Source organism: Typopeltis vanoorti, chromosome 24 (genome assembly GCF_054136105.1).
Source record: "Typopeltis vanoorti isolate ZY-2024b chromosome 24, IOZ_Tvanoo_1.0, whole genome shotgun sequence".
NCBI lineage: Eukaryota > Metazoa > Arthropoda > Arachnida > Uropygi > Thelyphonidae > Typopeltis > Typopeltis vanoorti.
Window position 1 is genome coordinate 1,023,313 of NC_143572.1, and position 19,688 is coordinate 1,043,000.

General features: G+C 38.6%; 1 protein-coding gene across 1 annotated transcript in view; it reads left to right on the plus strand.

Annotated features, from left to right (window-relative positions):
• The window catches only part of LOC150092881 (ATP-binding cassette sub-family C member 5-like), a 708,254-nt gene that overhangs the window by 301,689 nt on the left and 386,877 nt on the right, over positions 1-19,688 (plus strand). The window contains exon 13 of the mRNA XM_090414097.1: positions 16,422-16,494. Coding sequence (XP_090270223.1) covers positions 16,422-16,494 — 73 coding nt within the window. The remainder of the gene's footprint in view (positions 1-16,421; positions 16,495-19,688) is intronic.

The window sequence follows — 19,688 nt, forward strand, 5'->3', positions numbered from 1 at the left end:
GATTGTGATGGTAGGAACAAATGACTTGAGTGGTAATGTAAGTCGGGCAGTGAGAGATATGAGATTTTTGCTTGAGGCTGTACGGAAGAAGACAGAGAGAGGAAAAATAGTGTGCGTGTTGCCTAGGTATGATAATGATGAGCTGAGCATAAGAGCAGTGATGTTGAATGGCATAATAGTGAGAATGTGTGACAAGAGAGGACTGGTATATGTGGATGCGTGGAGTGCATTTGAGGAAAGAGAGGAATTGTATGCGAGAGACCGCTTACATTTGAATGAGGAAGCACGTAGGTATCTGGAGAGATTGCTGTTCTGAACGAGTCAGTGTGTCCCAGGGTGGCCTCTTGTGGGAATGGATACTTGGGAGAAGGGAAACGATGTCAGGTAACACTGAGCCCACTTGAGTCTAGAAGGGATAATGCTGGGTATAGAAACAATGGCATTTATATGCTTTATACTAATGCCAGGAGTATCTGGAATAAGGGAGATGAATTGGTGGTGCAGATAGCATCAGCCTGGCCAAAAATCATTGGGATCACTGAGACGTGGTTGACAGAAGGGGATATAATAACAGGAATAGAAGTCGCTGGGTATAGCATTTTTTGTCAGGATAGGAGGGGAAAGCATGGTGGTGGGGTACTGCTTATGATAAGTGATGACCTATGGCCTCTAAGAGTAGAGGCTTTGGAAGGAAGTGAGACAAATGATTTTGAGAGCATATGGTGTGAGGTAGAGGTAGGCAAGACAGGATATTTAGTGGGGTGTTGCTACAGACCCAGAAGCACAGAGGATGGGGACCAGGAGATGTTTAGACAACTAAGTTTGGCAAGTGCAAGAAGAATGATTGTTATGGGAGATTTTAACTACAGTAGTATAAATTGGAGAGAGGACGATGCATGTAGCAATAGGGGAATGGAATTTCTAGAATTCTTGAGGGACAAATGTCTTAGGCAACATGTAACAGAGGGAACAAGAGGTTCAAGAGTTTTGGATTTGGTTATAGCATCAGAAGAGTTCATAATAACTGAGTTGACATCTCTCCCACCAGTTGGAGAGAGTGACCATATGGTTTTGACTTGGAAAATGAATAGACATGCAGGAGTATCAAAGAGACGGGAACTTATGTGGAATTATAATGCAGATGATTATATTAGTCTTAGACGTCAACTTTGAGAAGTTTCATGGAAGGAGGAATTGGAAGGCCGGGATATCATTAGTGCGTGTGAAATTGTGAAAGAATATTTGTTAGCAGCAATGGTAAGTTGTATACCACGAGTGAAGAAGAGGACACAATTTGGAGTAAAGCAGATATCAAACAATATTAAACAGGAATTGCATGTGAAAAAGAGGCTATGGAAGAGATATAAGGAGACAGGTGAAGAGAAGTGCATGAAGAATATAAGACACAGGCCAGAAGAGTGACTAGTGTGGTAAGGAAAGCGAAACTGGAATATGAGAGGAGATTGGCCCTAAGATCCAAAGAAAATCCTAAGGAATTTTTTAGCTATGTGGCCAGTAGGATGAAAAATGACTGTGGAAGAATGATATTGTTGGATAAAAATGGGAATAGAGTGACTGATGCAGAGGACATAGTGGAATTGTTCAATGACCACTTTATTGGAGTATTTCATCCTAGAGGAGTCAGTTTTAATGCTAGAGGGATAGGGCTGGTTCGAGGTTTAGATGTACAGGAGGAGAGTGTGTTTCAGATACTGAGTACTCTGGATGTCAGTAAAGCTTTGGGACTGGATGTTATTTCACCACAAGTTTTGAGAGAATGTACTAGGGAACTGAGAGTGCCTTTAACCTGGCTTTTCAATGAAAGTCTGGCTGCGGGAAAGGTGCCCAGGGAATGGAAGGAAGGTAAGATAGTGCCATTGCATAAGGGCGGTAGCAGACTTGAAGTGTCTAATTATAGACCAGTTTGTGTGTCATCAGTAGTTGTTAAGATCTTGGAGAAAGTAGTGAAGGACCGTATACAGCATTGGACAGATTAGGGTAATGTTATCTGTGAGAGTCAACATGGATTTGTGAAAGGGCACTCTTGTTTGAGTAATATGCTAGCCTTTTATAATAAAGTTACAAGAGCATTAGATGAGGGAAAGGCATTCCAATTTCTTAGACTTAGCGAAGGCATTTGACAGGGTGCCACATGATAAGCAGATATTTAAGTCGCAGCACATGGGTCTGGATGTTAGATTGGTCAACTGGATTTAGGATTGGCTGTCTGATAGGTATCAGAGAGTTGTGTATGGTGGAACAGTTTCAAGGAGGCAGAGGGTTATAAGTGGGGTCCCACAGGGCTCAGTACTAGGACCTATATTGTTTAACCTTTATATCAATGACATTGCCAGTGGATTGCAAGGGGATATTCATTTGTTTGTGGATGATGCGAAGCTGGGAATTATTATTAGTAATGGTCCAGATGTGGTAGCCCTGCAAGAGGATTTGAATAAGCTAGATAGATGGCCAAATGAATGTGGTTATCAGTTTAATGCAGCAAAATGTAAGGTCTTGAGATTTGGAAAACATCGATGGGATGCTGCATACTCTATGGGAGGAGTTATACTGGAGGATGTAGGGGAGACGAGATCTGGGGTTGATGATTGATAGAAACCTGAAGTTTAGGGGACATATTGCAAAATTGGTGAAGGTAACACAGAGGTTTGCTGCAATTATGAGAACGACACTGACCTGCAGAGGGTTATGATTCTGTTGTATAAGTCTCTGATCAGACCACACTTGGACTGTTGTTCTCAGATTTGGTCCCCAGGATTTGAAGGGGATAAATTAACTGTGGAAAGGGTACAAAGATGGATGACAAAGATGGTTTCAGGACTGTACAATGTTTGTTATGAGGATCGGCTGAGGGAATGTGGACTGCAGAGTTTGGTGGATAGAAGAAGGAGAGGTGATATGATTGAGACTTTTAAACTATTGAGAGGTTGTTACAGGGTTGACACTGAGGAGTTCTTTCGCTTGGTTGCACAGCGGGAAGGAGTGATGACGAGGCTATCCCTGGAAGTTACAAAAGAAAACTGTGAGCAAGAGGGTGAGGAGTGCTTTCTTTTGCGTGGAGGGTGGTTGAACCATGGAATGCATTGCCTGATGGAGTGGTGAGAGCGAGAATGGTCAATGAGTTTAAGGCGTGGTACGATAGACTTTGTTTTTCTTAGGGGGGGGCCTCCCCATTTATGTTCTTAAGAAGGACCTCCCACGATGAGTCTTTTGACTCAATGGAGGCCTGAATAATAATAATAATAATAATTTCTAAATCACAAAGTTCTTCCCATCTTCATTTTACACAGACATACACTCCCCAGTTTCTCACCACCATATTTCTAACTGCTGGGATGCATACATGCTGCAAGCACTGTATATCACAAAATCCAATAGTATGCTGTGTAAAATCCTTATATGGTGCAGGACTTGGCAATAAGCCATTGGCCAACTGAATTGCAACTTCCACCATTATTCAAACACTGCACAAAGAATACTAACAAACTATACTGAAATATTATGTTTAAGCACAAAAATTGCAAACTGCCCACAGACTATACATTATACATTGGAGGGTGCTCGACACACGTGTGTAAGAAGAGCTCCAGATTGAGATAAGCATTCTTGGAATGATTAAGTATATATGAGTATTTGTTTGAATAAGATCTGCTGTAAAAGTTGTGCGCTACCATTATTATTAGTGTGGGGGATTTTGTTTTGCTTAAACTTAATTACGAATTCATTGTTATTATTAGACTTTAGAGTGGTAACCAACAGATTAAACATGGCGGCGGCTTTGTCATTCCATGACTTTAACTTGGACTTCAGTCGTTTTGTTAAGTGTAAGGTGTGTTATATGTATTCTTTCGATTACATAAATGATTTGTGGATGTTTATGGTAGATGGTAGGAAGGTTTGTGAGACGTGTGACCTGAATGAGGAATTGATGAATGCAAATATGAAATCGATGAGAATGTCGCAGGGAAAATGAGTGCACTTTCAAAAGAGAAGGATTGTGTAAAAGACAGCCTAAAGATTGTTAAAAAATCAGTAAAAAAGAAAACAAGTGATATAAAAAACGTAACGGATGTTAATAAGGGCAAGAATGGCCGAAGGAAACGAAATTGAGAGAACAAATGAAACTGGAAATGGCAAGAAGCAGGAATCGAAAGTGGAAAAAATCGAAAGAATGAATGATAGTAAAAGTCGGACGCATGTTGGACCGAAAGTATGGAAGCACAGAATGATGAATGAGAGTGAAAGTGAGAAGAGGGTGTTCGAGAGTTAGAAAATAGAAAGAATGAATGATAGAGAGAATGTGACACGATATGCGGAAGTTGAATTGGATTAGATCAGGAAAGAAGGTGAAATGGATGTGGAATGAAATTTAGAAAATTAGGGTAAAAACTATTAAAACTAATCATGATGACACGAAAGATGAGTGAGTGGCGTTATATGGCGACTCCATTATTAAAGGTGTGCTGGATGATAGGATGTACAAGGTATGTTTCCCAGGTGGTGAATTGAGTAGAGTGATTGAGGCATTGGATATGAAGAGGGAGCAAGCAAAGGAGGTGATGGTTTTAATCGGCATGAATGATTTGACAGAGGACAAAGAGCAAGTCTGAATGGATGTCAGGAGGCTGCTTAGAAGGATAAAAGAGAATATTGTGACAGGAAGGGTAGTCAGCATGTTGCCTAGGTATGACTGTGGTGAGATGAGGTGGAGAGCGAGGATTATGAATGATATGCTGGCTGAAATGTGTGAGGAGATGGGAGTACAGTTTGTTAATGTGTGGAATGAGTTTGAAGGAAGAAGTGAACTGTATGGGAGCATTTGAGTTATTATGGTGTGAGTCACTTGGAGAGACTGCTGCTGGAAGGTAGAGAAGTGAGTAGAGTGAGAGAGAATGAATCAGATCAAGCGGGAAGTGATGTTGAAGAGCAGAAGAGTAAGACAGGAGAGATTGAAGAGGTGGTTATGAATGAGGAAGTGAGTGGCATGAGTATAGAAAATGAGAGAATGGGTGTGCAAGAAGAGCAAGGAAACAGGGAGGCTCAGGGTGGACAGGTGTACACAGTGTAAGAAAGGCGGATGCTCCGAGAGGAGGTGAGAGCATGCATAGACAGGAAAGAAATGGGATGACCTGGGATCAAGAGAAAAGAGTTGGAATAGAAAAGGTTTTAAAATGAATAAGCAGAAAGGGAAATGGCCCCAGTCGAGCATGGAGAGATCGCATCGAGTAAGTGGTATCACTGGAACTAGCTGTAGATCCAGAAATGAGCTGTTGTGTTTATATACAAATGCAAGAAGTGTAAGAAAGAAGGCAGATGAAATGGTTGCACTAATTGAGTCTGTTCACCCAAAGATTATCGGAATAAATGAGACATGGTTGGAAGAGGATGACATCCTGACAGGAATAGAGATGGAAGAGTATGATGTGTTTCGTGAGGATAGAAGGAGTAAAAAGGGAGGGGGGGGAGTGCTATTGATGATAGAGAAGAGTTATGTCCATACAAAGTAGAGATGCAAGAGGGAAATAGTACCAGTGGTTTTGAGACAGTATGGTGTGAGATAGAGGTGAATAGAATCAAATACTTGGTTGGATGTTGCTATAGACCAGGTAATGTGGATGGTGGTGATAATGAAATGTATAATCAAATTAGTCCAGCAAATAAGGAAAGGGTGATCATTATGGATGATTTTAATTATGGCAATATAGACTGGAATGATGAGATAGCAACTGGAAGTAAAGAAAATGAGTTTCTTGAGTTTTTTTTGAAGGATAACTACCTCAGACAGTATGTAACAGAGGGCATGCAAGGATTGAGGATCTTGGATTTGATCATCTCATCAGAGAATGTAATTATAAATGAGGTGTCAAATCATCCACCAATTGGTGAGAGTGACTATGAGGTGTTTACCTGGGTGGTTGCCAGCAGTGTGAGGACCTCTGTGAGAAAAGGGTATATGTGAAACTACAAGGGGGGGGGTGATGACAAATCTCCCAACTTCTACACATCAGTGTAGAGTTTGGGAGATTCTTGTTCCTTTGTATAAGGCTTTGATTAGGCCACACATGGATTATTGTGCCCAGATTTGGTCACCTGGTTTTCAGAAGGATGAAGAGATGTTGGAAAACGTCCAAAGACGACTGACTAATGTAGTTTCTGACGTCTGTAATGTCAAGTATGAAGAAAGATTGAGAAGATGCAATTTGCAGAGTCTGGTGGACAGGAGGAAGAGGGGGGGAGATATGATAAAAAACTACAAGTTGGTAAGAGGTTGTTATAGGATCAATGCTGGAGAAGTTCTATAGAAAATAGTGGGAGATCGGGGGAGAACCAAAGGTCATCCCTCGAAACTGTATAAAGAAGATGTGAGTAGGGTAATGAGAGGTAGGTTTTTCTCTTGCAGAGTTGTAAATGATTGGAATGCTTTGTCTGAGAGTGTGGTGTCTGCAAGGAGTTTGAATGTGTTCAAGGCATTGTACGATGAGCTGTACCGTGTCTGTGTGATAAAAGGACCTCCCAGATGAGTCTTTGACTCCATGAGGTCTTGGGCTAATAATAATAATATATCTATCTCAGATTCCCTGTCAATTTTAAGTAAAACTCTAATAATAAATTATAATGAATTTTTTTTTTTAACACATCCAATGTGTGACATAATGAGTTGTGAATTTTTTTTTTTTTTTTTTTTGATGGTATAGTTAAATGATTCTGCAAGTTCTTTCTGGTTCCTCTCTTGACTGAAGTTTTTGATGATAAAATCTTGTGAGGAGGTTTCCCTTTTTCTGGAAAAAGGGAAATTTTCCTTTTGATATTGTATTCTGTAAATTTCTGAATATGGTAGTGTCCTAATTTTTATTTTTATTCGGTTTCATGTGTGTTTGCATAATGTTTGGGGTGAATATTGTTGGATGACTTTTTTTTTCTCTTCCGTCGAATGTATCTTAGTATAACGCCATTAAGGATATCCTCATTTATCCATGGATAATTTAGTGCTTGTCTTCTCTTTCTTGGGTATTTTATTGTCTTTCTGTATATTTCTGTAAACAGGAACTTGAGTCTGTAGTTATTGGATCATTGATGTTAAGTAATCTGTTCCAAAGTGTATTTTTCACTTGATCAGACTATAATAAATTTAGTTTAATCCTTAATCCAAGTGTGTGCAAACGAAGTTTGCACATGAAAGTATCTTCAGGACTGGGGTAAAGTGGTACAACACCAGGCAACTCCTTGCAAAGGTGGAGCAAGCTACCCACACTCCTATCTCAGTATCTCCCATAATGCAAAACACATCTCCTTGCAGATATGTATAATGTTATGCATTAAGGTAAGGGCCACTACCCAGACTAGTTTTGACCTTTATTGAGGTCTCTTCAGTGGGAGCCAGGCCCAAGTGGAGACACCAAGCAGAAGCATTAGCAAGGTGATCTCCTCCGATAGGAGCTGCCAAACGGTGTGCCACCTTTTTATTAAATTACTCTGGATTTAGAGAAAGATGTTGAAAGTTTATTTTTCACTTGGTCAGACTGTAATAAATTTAGTTTAATCCTGCATCCAAGTGTGCTCAAATAAAAAGGTGGCACACCGTTTGGCAGCTCTTATAGGAGGAGATGACCTTGCTAATGCTTCTGCCTTGGTGTCTCCACTTTGGCCTGGCTCCCACTGAAGAGACCTCAATAAAGGTCGAAACTAGTCTGGGTAGTGGCCCTTCCCTTAATGCATAACATTATACATATCTGCAAGGAGATGTGTTTTGCATTATTGGAGATACTGAGATAGGAGGGTTGGTAGCTTGCTCCCCCCTTTGCAAGGAGTTGCCCGGTGTTGTACCACTTTACCCCAGTCCTGAAGATACTTTCAGGTGCAAACTTTGTTTGCACACACTTGGATAAAGGATTAAACTAAATTTATTATAATCTGTTCCAGTTTGTATTTTTTATAAGATTAAGAGCGGTGATTTTTACTTTGGTAGTAATTTGCAGTTTATCTGTGTGAGGTTTTGCAATGTGTTGTGTGTGGAGCGGGGAGGATGAATATAAAGGTGGTATTATGGAATGAAGTTGCAATAAAGTAGTCTTTTTAGTAGTAATTATTGATGATTATTTGGCTCATATTTACATGTATGTGTAAATAGGAGCCTGTATGTTGATGATCTATGCATGGTTGTGTCACTAAATCCTTAAATATTTCTGCTCTTGTTAGGGGAGTTTATATTGAAATTTCTGTTTTGCTGGCTTAATATGTCAAGATATGTGTTAGGGGTTTGAGAGGCGATCAAGGGAGTTTATGTTAATGTCAACTAATAGGACAACTCTATATGTTGTGCAGTTGTTGATGTTATTTAGCCATATTTCAAATTCTTGAAGGAAGCTGAGTGAGTTTATATCTGAAGGTCTGTATATTGTGTTTATCACTTATTGTAGTTGTGTCTGTTTGTTAGTTGTGATTTCTAAGAGTAATGTTTCTCCATGATTGAAAGAGGTTATGGTTTCAGTCACACTGTGCTTTTCATTTATGAATGTCATATTACTGCCTCCTCTTTTTCATCTCTACATAAGTTGTAGAATTGATAATGTTATACATGGGTACTTCTGTATCACTTATGGAACCTTCATTCATGATTAGAACATCGATATTTATCAGGATGTTATTCAGCAGTGTGACAATGTAAGCCAGTATTTCTTTATACTTATATTAGTCTGTAGTGTGTAATTTGTTTACAAATCATTAACCAATTATTTAAATATTTGAAGTCAGATTCGTGAGATTACATGAACTCTGGTATATTTGTCCTTTCTCATAAAGACTTGCACATCCTTTGTACATAGAAGCTTAATTTTTTTACTGTTTTTGTTTTCCTTGCTTGATACAATAGGATTTTGAAATATGGAACTTTTTAAAATTTTTTAATTTTTTTAATGCATTCCACTCACCAACCACTCTCCATACAAAGAACCTACTCCTCTCTCCTCATACAGTTTCCAATGGTGGCCTCTTGTTCTAGCCCCCTATCCCATTCTATGAAAAATCTCTTCCATTTACCTGATAACAACCCCTTACCAGTTTATATATCTCAATTATATCCCCCCCCCTCTTCCTCCTGTTCACAAGGCTCTGCAACTTACATTCTCTCAATCTGTCCTCATATTCCACATTCCACAGAACACCTACCACCTTTGTGAATCTTCTCTGGACCCTTTCCAACATATGCTCATCACCATGAAAACCCGGTGACCAAATCTATGCACGATAATCCATATGAGGCCTGATCAAGGCCTTATATAATAAAATTATAACCTCTTTATTTCTGCATGTAAGTCCTCTGTATCATTGTCATCCGATGTGACATCTTCACAACTTATGCAATGTGACCCTAAATTTCAGGTCCTTGTCCACCATCATCCCTAGATCTCTCATCTCCTCGTCTTCCATTAAAGTTTCCCTGCCAAGTGTGTATACTTTGTGTTCTTTTTTCCATTCTTTCTGCAATAGAGTCACTGAAGAACGTAGCAGTGGATTTGAACTGTGCTAAAAAAAAAAAAAAAAAAAAAAAGTGTTTTTAAACGGTGTATAGTGTGACTTCTGTCACAAATTATACTACATTTTTTTTCACTAATACAAAAGTTCTTCAGTGTGTTATTTTTGGGTTACTGAGAAGGCAAGGTCAGAGTTGGACACATCTCTGGTGGAAGAGAAGAAGAAGATAATTTTTCATTATTTAGTTATTTAGATAGTTAAATATAGTATATGCTTATAGTATCACGTGTAAGTAAATTATCTTACAGTACAGCATGTAATAACATAGTATAGTAAAATGTTTCGTATTTAGCGTTTAGTTGTAGTGGTTCCTCAGCACTATTTGACGATGGCGGCAGCCACAGCACCAATAACAAATGGCTTGTCACCAAGTCCTCCTCCATTTAAGGACTATATTATATGTAACATACTACATGTAACATAATTTGTGGCATGCTGTGCTTATGGTATGTATGCGTCCCGGCAGTTGGATATGTGGCGGGTTGAGAGAAGGGGAGAGTGTGTGTGCAAAATGTAGGCAATCGGAGAAACAGTGAGTTAGATATCATGTTAACCGACCTTGTTGCATCAGGGGTGGGAGAATCTCAACATAGAGAGATAAGTAGCATGATAGAGGGTAAGAATAACAAGTAAAATATGAATGAAAAAAATGAGAGTGGGGAGTGTGAAGGCTTGAATGATTGTGAAGTTTCCTGAGATGGTCTTGATTGAAAAGATGAATGGTGAGCAAGAGTGGCTAACTTGCAGAGAGAGAGAGAGGTAAATGAGCTGAAAGAGGAGGTGGAATGTCTCAGGAATGAGATGAGAAATATGAAAGATGAGTTTCGAATGGAGGAGATGGATGCAAGGCGAGTCAGGATAGGAGTGAGAGAGAATTATGGGAATTATAGAAGAGGAGAGAATAGAAACATTAGAAGAGAGGGAATGAGAGAGATTATGGGAATAATAGAAGAGGAGGGAATGGAAACATTCAGAGAGGGGAATTAGAAGAATGTGAGGCAGTGGTGGAACCAGGGATAGAGCGATGTCAGGACAGCAGGTAAGTAGGAGAAGAGAGAGAGAAAAAGGGTTAGAGGAAAGAGAGTGAGGGATGCAGATGAACAATCAAAGAACAGAGTAGTAAGAGATGTGATGTTTGGAGGTTTAATGATCTGTGGTGTGTGGAAGATAGGATGCCACAAGTGTGATTGCTTTTCGAAGAACAATAGAAAGTGTGGCTATGGCAGATAAGTGGGGATGAAAGGTGTATGAGATGATTGTGATGATGGGCACGAATGACTTGAGAGGCAGTGTAAATCAGATGACGAGAGATCTGAGAGAGGAAAGATTGTGTGTGTTACCTAAGTATGATAATGACGAGCTGAGCAGAAGAGCAATAATAATCAATACGATAATTGCCAGAATGTGTTAGAAGAGAGAGAGAGGATTGGAATATATGGATGCTTGAACAGCATTTGAGGACAGAAAGGAACTGTATGCGAGAGACCACTTGCATTTGAATGAGGACGGACATAGGCATCTTGAGAGATTGCTATTCTGAACGAGTCGGTGTGTCAATGCAGGGAAACTACAATACCCAGGGTAGATGGTAGCATAGGTGGCCTCTTGTGGGAATGGGTGCTTGGGAGAAGGGAGACGACATCAGGTAACACTGAGTGCAGTGAAGTCTGGAGGGGATAATGATAGGTATCCTAGCAGTGCATTTTTATGCTTTATACTAATGTGAGGAGTATCCTCAATAAAGGAGATGGATTGTTGGCTTTGATTGCATCAGCCTGGCCAAAGATTATTGGGATCTCTGAGACATGATTGATGGAAGATGATATTATTGGATTCTGAATGAAGAGAAATGGAAATTGTTAATATATCATTCAGACTCCAACATAATTCACCATTCCCTGAGCAACATTTGTTTTTTTTTAAAACTAATAGTCTCATGCTCATAATTTGCTATTTATGTAATTTCTTCAAGTTATGTTAATCGATATTTATTTATGTTTGGGATAAATTACAGTTACGAAAAGCTGTGTATTAAAATATCATTAATTTTGTGAATTTAATTCCTTTAATATAATGTTAGAAACTGTAATATATGTAATTTTGATATATCCAGAAGATTCTTTGTGATATCACTTGATTGGTTGCTATGAGAAATTAGGTTATTTTTAGTTAGCACGTGTTTACTCTATACTATGCACAAGGCAAAGTTGATGTAATTTATAGTGAGAACCAGTTTTTGGAGGGAAAAAGGAGTTTGTGCTACTACATAGTAAAAGTCAGTAAGGACTTGAAAATTGTTGTTCGATCTACTTATGATGTGTTGAAGCTATATCCTAGTAAGATTACCTTTACTATACTTAGCGAGAAGTAACGAAAATTAATTCCTCTGAAAGTTAATCATTCCTAGTTGCAGTTATCAGAGAGATTTAATATGTGCTGTGCTAAGACTTTTCCCTCTTCAAATGATAAATGCTATATTATTGAATTAAGTCATTAACTGAATGAGAATACTGTGAAGCCTATTTGTTGTGATTTAGGAATCTCGAACTTACATGAACTAAAATTGAATGTCTGAGTGTTCATGAGTTGTATTCTTCTGAATATCTTGAACTGATTTGATATTTAAAATTGTTTTGAAATGTAACCTTAATCAGAGTAGAGTTATGATATAAGCTCTTTGTAGTAAGAAGGATAAGATCTGTATAATATAATCTTTAATTATAAAGTTTAAGCTCAGCTGAGTAGTATACTAGTGACTTAATGAGAGCTCTATATTCGTTCAATCATAATGTCCCTGTTGGAATATTGTGTTATGATGTAATTTATGTGTCACTGCATTAAATAATTTTGTTTGAATTGAATCTTGAATTTGCCTGATTTTTTTCATTGCACCGCTCATTAAAATAATTCGAATCTCAGCGGGAACCCTATGTAATAAAAATAAGAACCTCGACCTAAATTCAGCTTTATAATAACCTGATACAGCTGAAAGTTGATTTATCTAAGTTGCTTTTGCAATTTCTGAATACGGAGTGGCGCAGTATAATATAAATATTCTTCACATTCGATTGATATATCAGCCCACAACAAGTTAAATTTATAACAAGAGAGAAATATAAGACGATAAAACATGATTGAGCAGAAATTACGATCCAACAATATAATAGTAGGAATAGAAGTAGCAGGGTAGAGCATTTTTCTGCAGGATAGGATGGGAAAACATGGTGGTGGTGGTGGAGTACTGCTTATGATAAGTAATGACTTATGTCCTCCAAGGCTTTGGAAGGCAGTGACACTGATGGTTTTGAAAGCATATGGTGTGAGGTAGAGGTTAGCAAGACAGGGTATTTAGTGGGGTGTTGCTACAAGCCAAGGAGCACAGAGGGAGGGGTGCAGGAGATGTTTAGACAGATGAGCTTAGCAAGTGCAAGAAAAAGAATGATTCTTGTGGAAGATTTTAACTACAGCAGTATAAGTTGGGTAGAGGAAAATGCATGTAGTAATAAGGAAATGGAATTTCTAGAATTCTTGAGGGAAAAATGTCTTAGGCAACATGTAACAGAGGGAACAAGTGGTTCAAGAGTTGTGGATTTGGTTATAGGATCAGAAGAGCTGATAATAACTGAGATGATATCTCTTCCACCAGTTGGAGAAAGTGACCATGTGGTTTTGACTTGGAAGATGAATAGACATGAAGGAGTATCAAAGAGACAGGAACATATGTGGAATTATAAGGCAGGTGATTATAACAGTCTTAGATATCAACTTGCAGTAGTTCCATGGAGGGCAGAATTGGGAGGCTAGGGTATCAAATATACCTGCACAATTTCCCAAGCACTAAGCTTGGGAAATTGTGCAGGTATATTTGGTAGCATCAATATTAAACTGTACTCCACGAGTGATGAAGAGGACACAATTTGGTGTAAAAGTGGATGACAAACAATATCAAATAGGAAAAGTAGGTGAATAAGAGGGAATAGAAGAAATATAAGAAGTGGGGTGGAAATCAGATGAATAAAGAATATAAGATTCAGACCAAGATAGTGACTAGTATAGTGAGGAAGGCAAAACTGGAATATGAGAAGAGATTGGCAGTAAGATCCAAAGAAAATCCTAGGGAATTTTTTTGCTATGTGGCCAGTAGGAGGAGAAATGATTGCGGAAGAATGACAATGTGGAATAAAAATTGGGAATATAGTGACTGATGCAGAGGACATAGTGGAGTTGATCAGTGAACACTTTATTGTAGTATTTCATCCTGTAAAAGTAAGTTTTAATACTAGAGGAATAGGGCTGTTTAGAGGTGCAAGAGGAACAGACAGTTCCATTGACCTGGCTTTTCAATGAAAGTCTGGTTACGGGAAAGGTAACTTCCCGTAACCAGGAATGGATATGTCTAACTATAGGTCAGTTTGTGTTTCATCAGTAGTTGTTAAGATCTTAGAGAAATTAGTGAGGGACCATATACAGCATAGGGCCGATGATAGCAATGTTATCTATGAGTGTAATTACCATCATCTGCCCTATGCTGTATATGGTCCCTCACTAATTTCTCCAAGATCTTAACAACTACTGATGAAGCACAAACTGACCTATAGTTACACATATCCAGTCTGCTACTGCCCTTAAGCAATGCCACTATCTTACCTTCCTTCAGGGATTGGTTAAGGGACTCATTGTATGGTGTGGCAATATCAAGGAAGCAGAAGGTTACATGCGAGGTGAGGTGGGGAGTCCCACAGGGTTCAGTACCTGGACCTGTATTGTTTAACCTTTATGTCAATGAATTGCAGGGGGATATTCAGTTGTTTGCAGATGATGTGAAGCTGGGAAGTGTTATTAGTAATAGAGCAGATGTGGCAACTCTGCAAGAGGATTTGAATAAACTAGATAGATAGGAAAGGAATGGGGGTGTCGGTTTAATGCAACAAAATGTAAAGTCTTGAAGTTTGGGATACATTGATGGGAGGCTGCATACTCTATTGGAGGAGCTGTACTGGAGGAAGTAGGGGAGACGAGATCTGGGGGTGATGATTGATAAAAACCAAACATATTGCAAAGGTGTGAAGATAACCCATAGGATTGCTGTAATACCGAGAAGAATGCTGACCTTTAGAGATAAAAGAGTTATCATTCCATTCTATAAGACCCTGATCAGACCACACGTAGACCATTGCTCTCAAATTTGGTCCCCAGGATTTGAAGGGGAAAAATTTACTGTGGAAAGGGTACAGAGGTGGATAACAAAGATGGTTTCAGGACTGTACAATGTTAGTTATGAGGATTGACTGAGGAGACGTGGACTGCAGAGTTTGGTAGATAGAAGAAGGAGAGGTGATATGAGTGAGACATTTATACTGTTGAGAGGTAGTTATGGGGTTGACACTGGGAAGTACTTTCGCTTGGTTGAATAGCGGGAAGGAGCAATATCAAGAAACATCCCTGGAAGTTACGAAGGAAACTGTGAGCAAGAGGGTGAGGAGTAGTTTCTTTGCATTGAGGGTGATTTATCCGTGGACTGTATTGCCTGATAGAGTGGTGATAGCAAGAATGGTCAATGAGTTCAAAGGAGTGGTATGATAGACTTTGTGTTTCCTAGGAAGGACCTCCCACGATGAGTCTTTGACTCCATGGAGACCTGAATAATAATAATAATTATTATTATAATACATTTGAGATTTGAGGATTTTGACTTCTCTTTGCAGTTCTTCATGCTCATGCTTAATGGTACTCTTCCATTACCACAAGTAAATTAGATTTTATATCACTCACTATCTCAAGCACTTCTCTTTTGTCATTGTTGTATTGTAAGTAGTGTCTGTACTAAAATTTTTGATTGATTTGTTCCATGTGGGAATTTAGGATTTCTTTCACTATGTATTTAAAGGAATCTAAATTATCAGTAATAATGTGTTATAATACCTTTCTGTATTTCACTGCTTTTGCCTAGCAAATGTTTTTTGCATTTCATTTTTTTCTTGACATTGTGAACAGTGCCATTCAGTGTGTTTAGTTAATCCTTTTGCCTTCCATGCTTTTTCTGATATTTCGGAGCACTTGTTATGTACCCTCTGTCATCATCATCCTGTGCAATTTTGCCCATCTCCTTCACACTTCGGCTCACTGCACTTGTTGCAGCCACGTTGACTATCACTGTGACATCTTTGGATTTAACTTCCGTTGAGTGGTCATAGGGGCTCAAATTGTGGTTGGGGCAATATGGCAGTTACTTTGCCAGCCTTCCCCTTCTGATGTGTAATACTGAAAAGCTATTTCTCTTAATGGTGAACACTAGTAAATTGGATATATCATTAAAAGAAAGTCTTGCACTTACTGTTTTCAGTAGTTATGGTTTTTACACTGTAAATAGCAGGTTTCAGAGCCTTCATAGCTCAGTCGATATAGCCGAAGCCCTTTGGTCGGAAAGGCCTAGGTTCGATTCCTGTCCAAGACATGAGGAACCTTTATCTGTTCTCTTGTGACTAAAGGTGAGTTAGCCGGTCTCATATGGAAGTAGGAGGTTTTTCACCCGGAAATTCAGGTTTTTCATCTCCCACAACAGGCAAACTGGCCCCACGAACACATGCAGCTACAGACATAGGACACACCTCCTGGTGTGTCCTGTGTATGTAGATGCATGTGTTAGCTGCCAACCACCTTATCCTGGAGATGGTTGCAGTTGTGAAGTCCACAGATAAAGCAGATCTCACTAAAAATGACTTGTTTTAATTGCACATTGCATATTTGATGTGTCACAAAATAATATAAAAAAATTCAGTACATCTTGATAATGCATTGTGATTTAAAATATAGAAAGTGATTGAATGAATTTTTGCATGATAATTCTTATTAATGAATCATCTCTATTGTAGATATGACCATGTCTTGGAGACATGCTGTTTATTGACAGATATTCAGCTTCTTCCACAAGGAGATCAAACTGAGGCAAGTTTATTATTATTATTTTAATTATTTTATAATTATAATTATAAATTATTTAAAGAGCCTGTGTAGCTCAGTGGATGTGGCATTTGCACACCATGGTGCTTGACCGCATGAAGGAACACTTCTTGGTTTTGAATCTAGTTGACGACTAGAGGAAATTTTTCTAAGCCTTTTTTTCCACCAGTTCTTGAGTTAGTCGATCTCTGGCACAGGCAAGCGGGTTTTTTCTCCCAGAAACTCTGGTTTTTCATCCCATAAACTCAAGAAAATCGACCGTAGAACCCACATTATCTCAGACATTAAATATATTGTGTTAGGTTTAGGGACCATGGGATGGCGTCACTTGTTGAGCCGTCTCTCTTTCCTGCATGCCGTTTAATTAGTGATAGCCTTGGGCCAGCTATCTCTGGTTGGGTACCAGTGGAGATTGAACTGCCCATTCAGTCTCCAAAAGTTAGATAGGGCTAACCTACTCCCTATACAGGAATAAAAGGCATTAGCTGATTTTTTATTATTATTATTATTATTATTTTAATAAAATCAGTTAAAAGATATATTGCACACTGACTGATAAAGAGAATTCATGCTTTTTATACATATTAGCCCACCCCACAGATGCAGGGTAGCACCAGTAGGACTGCTTATAGATCAAGAAATGAATTGTTATTTTTATTTACAAATTCAGGATTATCAAATATAAGTGAGCTGAAATTGTTGCATTGGTTGAGTTTATTTGCTTGAAAATACATTGAAAAAGTGAAACATGGTTGGATGAGAATACCATCTTGACCGATATAGAAATGGAGAAATATGTTTTTTGTGAAGATAGGAAAAGCAAGAAAGGGGGGAGGGTTCTGCTGCTGATGATAGCAGGGAAATTATGTCTCTGCAGTGTTGAGCTACCAGGGGGAAAAGTGGCAGTGGTTTTGAAGCAGTGTGGTTTGAAGAGGAGGTTGATGGAATGAGATATTAGTTGGGTGTTGCTAGGTCAAGGAATGTGGAGGCAGGAAGACAAAGAAATGTCTATAGGGAACTGTGAGCATGTGAAAAGTGATCATAATGGATAATTTCAATTATGGAAATATTATTTGGAATGAAGAGATATCATCAGGAAATAAAAAGAATGAATTTCTTGAGTTCTAAAGGAGCAATAATCGTAGGCAGTATGTAATGGAGGGCACATGAGGGTTAAGACTCTTTGATCTGGTTATGTCATCAGAGGGTGTGTTTCTGATCTCTCCCATTTCATGAGAGTGACCGTGAAGTGATCACCTAGGGTGTAGCCAATCATATGTGAACTTCTATAAAGAAGGAATATATATGAAACTACCAGGTTGTTGGTTATGAACAGCTTAGGAGACAACTGGGAGCTATAGCATGGTCTATAGATGACACAAATGCTGCTTAGACATTAAGAGCTGTTTAATAGCTGGAATGTCGGAGTGTATTCCAAAGGTGAAAAAGCTAAACAAAGGAGTAAAATAGATCAGTGAAAAGATTAAGCATGAAATCTGGAAAAGAGAGCAGTGTTAAGGCAACAGAGTATGAATGTTGTTAATAAACAGTTGCATGAAAAGTACAAAGAGCAGACCACAGTTTGAACTCAGTTGGGAAAAACAGCAAAAGTGCAGTATGAGAAGAAATTAGCCAATCAAGCTAAGAAAACTCCTAGTGAGTTCTTTCAATATTTGCCAATTAGAAATAAAAAATACTATGGAACGATGATGCTAATTGATTACACTGATATATTGCTGATTCAGAGCATATAGTTAAGGTATTCAGTGAGCAGTTTATCAGTGTATTTCATTCTTATGAAGGCCCCATTATGAGAAGCTGGAGTATAGAGGATGTGGCAGAGGAGGGACTGATGGTGAATGAGCAGGAGATATGTTAATAAAGCAGCAGGACCTGGCAATATAATGCCATGTCTTGAAGGAATGATTTATGGAATTAATGGCACCTTTTGCACAGCTGACTAACATGAGTTTTGCAACAAACAGGACAAGTCCCAAAGGAATGGAAGGTGAAAAAAATTGTTCTGCAAGGGGGTTGAAGGGGGAATAAGACTGATGCTACAAATTATAAGCCAATCTGTGTATCTGAGGTTGTTGTTTTGGAAGTTGCTGAAGATTGGGATTCAGAAATGGGTTGATAACAGCAATATTCTTTATAGTGGTCAACATGTGTTTGTTAAGGGAAGTCATGCATTAGCAATCTGCTAATATATTACAATAAGATGAAAAATTCACTGGTCAAAGGTGATGTATATGCAGTGGTGTTTTGGGTATTTCAAAGATCTTTGATAGACTTTCACATGACAAGCCTCATGTGGAAGTCTATTTTGAAGTCTAATATGGAGTGCCACAGGCACTCCACAAGATCACTAGTGGAGTGCCACAGGGATCTGTTTTGGGACTACTGTTGTTTAACTTACAAAACCTAGAGATGTGCACCTGTTTGTGATGATTCAAAGTTGAAAAGAATTAGAAGTAGAGCAGATATTTGTGGCCTTGCAGGAGGATCTGAATAGACTATGTGAGTGGAGCTATCAATATAATTTTCAAAGTGCAGGTCTTGAAATTTGATAGGCAAGGTTGGGATGCTGAGTATACAGTCGATGTAAAAATTTTGTGTGAAGATATAGGAGATGACAGATCTGAGAGTGATTACGGACAGATACTTGAAGTTTAGGGGTCATATTGCTAATATAGTAAAAACATCACAAAGGATTATGGCAATGATGAGGACAACATTCACATGCATAAGTAGAAAGGTTATGGTTTCCTTGTATAAAGCTTTGACAGGCTACATATGGACTACAGTGTAGAGATTTGGTCTCCTAGTTTTCAGGGGGGATGAAGATGTATTCATGAATGTCCAGTGAAGGTTTACTAAATAGTGTCAGGTCTATAGAATGTCAGATACAAGGAGAGATTGAGGCAATGTAATTTACAGAGCCTTGGGAATATAAGAATTAGTTAACAGATAAATATGGAGGAAATTTTTCATAGAGTAGACAGAGACAAGGATAGAACAAGAGGCTATATCTCGAAGCTGTATAAGGTGGTGTGATCAGGGGAGTGAGAAGCAAGTTGTTTGCATGGAAAATGATTGAGAATGGTTAGTGGAGAAAAAATGAATGGATTTAAGATACAGTTTGATGATCTTTTGGCATGAGAAAGTATGGACCTCAC